This window comes from Oculina patagonica, chromosome 6 (genome assembly GCF_052425735.1).
Source record: "Oculina patagonica isolate OP01 chromosome 6, crgOcupat, whole genome shotgun sequence".
In the NCBI taxonomy this organism is placed as follows: Eukaryota; Metazoa; Cnidaria; class Anthozoa; order Scleractinia; family Oculinidae; genus Oculina; species Oculina patagonica.
The window spans coordinates 19314159-19320158 of record NC_135763.1 but is presented as its reverse complement, the minus strand read 5'-3'; the positions used below and the strand labels follow the sequence as shown (position 1 = coordinate 19320158).

The 6000-nt window shown below is 41.2% G+C and overlaps 1 protein-coding gene across 2 annotated transcripts in view; it reads right to left on the bottom strand.

The window, feature by feature from the left end:
• Positions 1-380: 380 nt before the first annotated feature.
• Positions 381-6000, bottom strand: part of LOC144657469 (uncharacterized) — a 28369-nt gene continuing 22749 nt past the window's right edge. For both annotated transcript variants that reach the window (XM_078517804.1, XM_078517806.1), the window contains one exon: positions 381-5069. In XM_078517804.1, the coding sequence (XP_078373930.1) occupies positions 1204-4995 (3792 nt within the window). In that variant the 5' untranslated portion in view covers positions 4996-5069 and the 3' untranslated portion in view covers positions 381-1203. The remainder of the gene's footprint in view (positions 5070-6000) is intronic.

The window sequence follows — 6000 nt, the reverse complement described above, 5'->3', positions numbered from 1 at the left end:
AGAAGAGTCCCTTAACCAACCCCCCCCCCCCCGCACCCCACCCCCCTTTAAATCACTATTTAGCCCTCCCAGTTGGAAAAATGCTCCGCCGTCCATGTGACTGTATCCGGAATATAAATAACAATTAAAATGTAGTTCCGAAAATCATTGATTTCGGCATGTTTGCCTCTGCCAAAACGTGCTAACAACTAAATAACACGTGATGTGTTTTGTGTTCTAGTGACTTTAAAACATTCTCATACGACGCAGTGGAGACAAAACGCTTCGAATATTTTTCCGACGTTCATATCAGGATCGTGTGTTGATTTGATCATGCAAATGAAAATTCTGCCATGTTCAATTTTAAAATGCCTTCACCTTTGTCTAAAATCTAATGCATGCAAGTTGCAGTCTGATAACATTAAATTTATATGAAAGCTTCTGTTAAAGTTCTGTTTGGCTGTTTAGTTATTGAGTTTATACAACAGTGTTTTACGGTTATTTTACAATTTAATAGGTGCATCAACATTTTCGGTAACTGATTAATTTTATTACAGCTTATGTGTTCATTTGTTCTGGTGTTACTTTTTCTTTTAACTGCGCTGTACCATATGCGTGCAATCAACGATGAACGTTTGCTCACGCAAACATAATTTTTTAAGGAAACAAATGCAACTTTGTGTAGAGTCACCCAAGAAGATTATAGAAATAAAACTATATGAAATGAAAGGGTAGCTACACCGTCCTTACATAAAAAAAGTTATAAAACACGAAAATGTATCTACACCGCCCTTACAGGAAGAAACTCTATAGAATGAGAAAGGGTATTATCTGTGTGTTTTTTTGGTTGGCCAGGGATCACTTTTTGGTTGTGGATTTACGACACTCAATTGGATACCGTTCTAGTTCGCCAATATCTCCTGTTCGGATAAAACACTTTTACGCTGTAAGCATATAGAAACGGTGCACGTGATGAGTAAAGTATAAGGACAGAAACAATTGTTCGTTTATAAAAGAGGTTTACATATTAAGAAAACCTCAAGATACAGGGGGATTTCATCCCACAAAAAATGAGAACAACAGTGGGAAAATTGCGCGAAAACTATTAAAACAAAACATTATAGTTCACACGGTGGGAATTTTAACGTTTTATGTCCCTGAGACTTGCCCCCTTTGATGAGAACCCACACTCATGAGGATGAAGATTCCTTGCCTTAAAACGTCCTATGTTATCTGTTCTGCCTTAATATTGCTTAAAAGGTCACGGATGCTGAAGCAAATATCTTCCTCGTCATATTCACAAGGCATTTCTGGAGTGTCTGTTTGTTTACATGTACCGACATGTTCAGATAACTCCTTGCATTCATAATTGTTCTCCTCACTGTGCCCAATTTCGTGTTGCTTTAGTGCCCTTGATCGACTAAAGCACTTGCCACACTGACGACACGCAAACGGTTTCTGTCCTATGTGTATCTCTTTGTGTTCCTTTAGATGCCCTGACTGAGTAAACGACTTGCCACATTGGGTGCATTCAAAAGGCCGTTCCCCTGTGTGAGTCCTTTTGTGTTGTTTTAGACTCCCTAACTGGGTAAATGCCTTGTCACACTGGTCGCATTGATAAAGATTCTCTCCCGTGTGTATCCGTTTATGACGCTTAAGAGTCATGGCGTGTTTGAAAGACTTGCCACACTGGTCACATTCATAGGCCTTGTTATTAGTATGTACTGTTCCATGTTCCTTAAGTTTTGCTGCCGAACGAAAACACTTGCCACAATGGGTACATTCAAAAGGCCGTACCCCAGTGTGTATCATTTCATGTTGCCTCAAATGTGCTGCCTGACTAAATGACTTTTGACACTGGTTACATCCAAAAGGCTTTTCACCAGCATTTTTTTCGGTAGGTTGCTGTACATTTTTTATGTGATCAGAGGTCGTCTTGCACTGATTGCCTTCAAACTGCGCCTCTTCCTTGTGTTGTCGTTCATGCAACCGAAGATTCTGTTCCTGGTTGAAACCCTTCTCACACTGGCTGCATTTAAATGGCTTCTCTTTTGAATGTGTCTCTTCATGTTGCTTTAGATTCTTTGCCTGACGGAAACACTTAACACACTGGTTACACTCGAACGGTTTTTCTCCCGTGTGTGTTAGTTTATGTCGCTTTAGATGCCCTGCCTGAGTAAACGACTTGCCACACTGGGAGCATTCAAAAGGCTTCTCTCCTGTGTGTATTCTTGTATGTTTCTTAAGACGTCTCGGTGTACTAAAACACTTATCACACTGGTTGCACGCAAACTGTTTCTCTCCTATGTGTAACTCTTTGTGTTCCTTTAGATGACCTGCCTGCATAAACGACTTGCCACACTGACTGCATTCAAAAGGCCTTTCTCCTGTGTGCGTTCTTTGGTGATGTTTTAGACTCCCTAACTGGGTAAAAGTTTTGTCACACTGGTCGCATTGATAAAGATTCTCTCCCGTGTGTATCCGTTTATGACACTTAAGAGTCGTGGCGTGTTTAAACAATTTCCCACACTGGTCGCATTCAATCGGCTTGTTGTTAGTATGCACTTTCCCATGTTCCCTTAGTTTCCCAACCGAGCGAAAACCCTTGCCACACTGGGCACATTTAAAAGGCCTTTCCCCGGTGTGTATCATTTCATGTTCCTTTAAATGTGCTGCTTGACTAAACAACTTTTGACATTGGTTACATTCGAAAGGTTTTTCACCAGCATGTTTCGCTGTAGGTTGCTGTACATTTTCTATTTGATCGGATGTCTGGCACTGGTTGTCTTCTACGTGAGTCTTTTCCTTGTGATCCCTTTCATGCAATTGAAGATTCTGTTCGTGTTTAAAACACTTGCCACACTGGCTGCATTTAAAAGGCTTCTCTTTTGAATGGGTCATTTCATGCTTCTTTAGATTGTTTGCCCGACGGAAACACTTGCCACATTGGTTACACTCGAAAGGTTTTTCTCCTGTGTGTATCTCTTTGTGTTCCTTTAGATGCCCCGCCTGCGTAAACGACTTGCCACATTGGGTACATTCAAAAGGCCTTTCGCCTGTGTGAGTTCTTTTGTGATGTTTTAGACCTCCCGACTGGGTAAATGCCTTGTCACACTGGTTGCACTGATATAGATTCGCTCCCGTGTGTATCCGTTTATGACACTTGAGAGTCATGGCGTGTTTAAAAAACTTGCCACACTGGTCGCATTCAATGGGCTCGTTCTTAGTATGTACTCTTCCATGTTCCTTTAGCTTTCCTGCCGAACGAAAACACTTACCACACTGGTTACATTCAAAAGGCTTATCTGCGGAGTGAATCATTTCATGTTCTTTTAAATGTGCTGCCTGACTAAATGACTTTTGACACTGATTACATTCAAAACACTTTTCACCAGCGTGTTTCTCTGCAGGTTGCTGTACATTTTCCATGTGATCAGACGACGTTTCGCGCTCATTTCTTTCTAATTGCGTCTTTTCTTTATGTTGTCTTTCATGCAACTGAAGATGTTGTTCATGATTGAAACACGTACCACACTGGCTACATTCAAAAGAAGTCTCTTTTGAATGAGTCATTTCATGTTGCTTTAAAGTGTTTGCCCGAAGAAAACACTTGCCACACTGGTTACACTTGAAAGGTTTTTCTCCTGTGTGCATCTCTTTGTGTTCCTTTAGATGCCCCGCCTGCGTAAACGACTTGCCACATTGGGTACATTCAAAAGGCCTTTCTCCTCTGTGAGTTCGTTTGTGTTGCTTTAGACCTCCCGACTGGGTAAATACCTTGTCACACTGGTCGCATTGATATAGGTTCTCCCCCGTATGTATTCGTTTATGTGACTTCAAAGTCTTGGCGTGCTTAAAAAATTTGCCACACTGGTCGCATTCAATGGGCTTGTTCACAGCATGTACTCTGCCATGTTCCTTTAGATTTCCTGCCGAACGAAAACATTTGCCACACTGGGCACATTCGAAAGGCCTTTCCCCAGTGTGTATAATTTTATGCTTCTTTAAAAGTGCTGCTTGACTAAATGACTTTTGGCACTGGTTACATTCAAAAGGCGTTTCACCAGCGTGTTTCTCCGTAGGTTGCTGTACATTATCTATCTGATCAGACGACTTCTCGTACTTATTGCTTTCTAAATGAGCTTTTTCCTTGTGTTGCCTTTCATGTAACACAAGGTCCTGTTCATGTTTGTAACTCTTGCCGCATTGGCTGCATTTGTAAGGCTTGTCCTTTGAATGTGTCTTTTCATCTCTTGTGTGTATTGCTCTGTGCTCCTTTAGATGTCCTGCCTGGGTAAACGACTTTCCACACTGGGTACATTCAAAAGGCCTCTCGCCTGTATGAGTTCTTTTGTGTTGCTTTAGACCTCCTGACTGGGTAAACGCCTTGTCACACTGGTCGCACTGATATAGATTCTCTCCGGTGTGTACTCTATTATGAAGTCTCAGAGTCGCTGCATGTTTGAACCACTTGCCGCACTGGTTGCATTGATACGGCTTAACACTTGCGGATTGCTTTAGGTACGCTACTTCAGGAATCGTTTCTTCACACTGACTGCATAGATAGAGTTGCTCTCCCGTGCCTTCTCGTTTGTGCAAACTTAGCGATAAAGCATTTTCAAAGCTTTTACCACATTGGTTGCATTCAATAGGGATAGAAGTCTCCCCAGAGTGTATTTTTTTGTGCTGCTTTAGAGTCTTTACCCAACGAAAACACTTGCCACAGTGCTGACACTTAAACGGTTTCTCTCCTGTGTGTACTCTTTTGTGCTCCTTTAGATGTCCCGCCTGACTAAATGACTTGTTACACTGGTTGCATTTGAAAGGCCTTTCTCCTGTGTGTGTTCTTTTATGTTGCTCTAGACTGCCTGCCTGCGTAAACAACTTGTCACACTCGTTACACTGGTATAGCTTCTCTCCTGTATGTAATCTTTGATGTATCTTTAGGCTTTTTGCATTCTTAAAACTCTTGTCACACTGTTCGCATTTGAAGTTTTTGCATTCTTGTTGCATCATTTTCTATTTTTTCAAATATGTTGCCTCACTAAGCCAGATTTTACGGTCCTCGCTTTAATTTCGAAACCAGATTCCTACGGAAATAATAAAACAACTTGTTAGTTTGGTTGCATAAAATGCTCCTCTGAACTGTCTAAGTGTTCGCCTTTCTGGCTACTCTATTGACTGAATCTCTAAAGGTCGGTTTACACGTTGCGATTTGTTGGCCAGGCGGACCCGATTTGTTTCAAGCAAATTTACACGCTGCGATTCGTCAGCCGGCTTTTCTTTGCTTTGGTAAAAGCAAAAAATGGAAATGAAAAAATGGGAATGAATATTTTTCTGCACCTGCAATCATGGTTATTTGCTAGAATTTTTTTTAGAAAAATCTGGAAAACTGCATATGTACCCCGGGTATCCAATCCAACAAAATCGAACATCTATTTTGCTGTGAGTTCGATTTTCGAACCAATCGGACCAATCAAACATAATCGAACATAATCGAACTCAATCCGAATCGGGTTCGATTTTGTTCGGAATCTTGCTCTTGATAAGGGACTGGTCAATAAGTACCAGGGGGGGGGGGGGGGGGGGGTGGGCCGGAGCAATTGGAAAAGTGATGGTTCGAAAATTTGTGACCCACCCCTTCCTCCTGGCTCAAAACTGATTGACCCACCCCTGGTAGGGGGTTAAAAATTACATGACCCACCCCCTTTGCTAAGGAACCAATCTTTTCTTTATTATCCGTTAGGGGTTGGAGGTTTTTGATTTGGCATAAGTTTTTAAAGTGCAATTCCCTACATATAACACCCTGATTTTCCCTGATGGACACTGCTGTTCCATGTACGTCTTTACCCTTTTCTTAACACAGCAAAGAAGAATGAATTTATCACTTCTTATACTAGTCTGTTGTAAGTTTTCCACATATTTCTGTATAAAGTCCATGGGAAAATTTAGACACAAACATGCGAAACCTGAAACAGTATGTTATATTATTTCATAAACAACTATTGAAGAGTTCATATT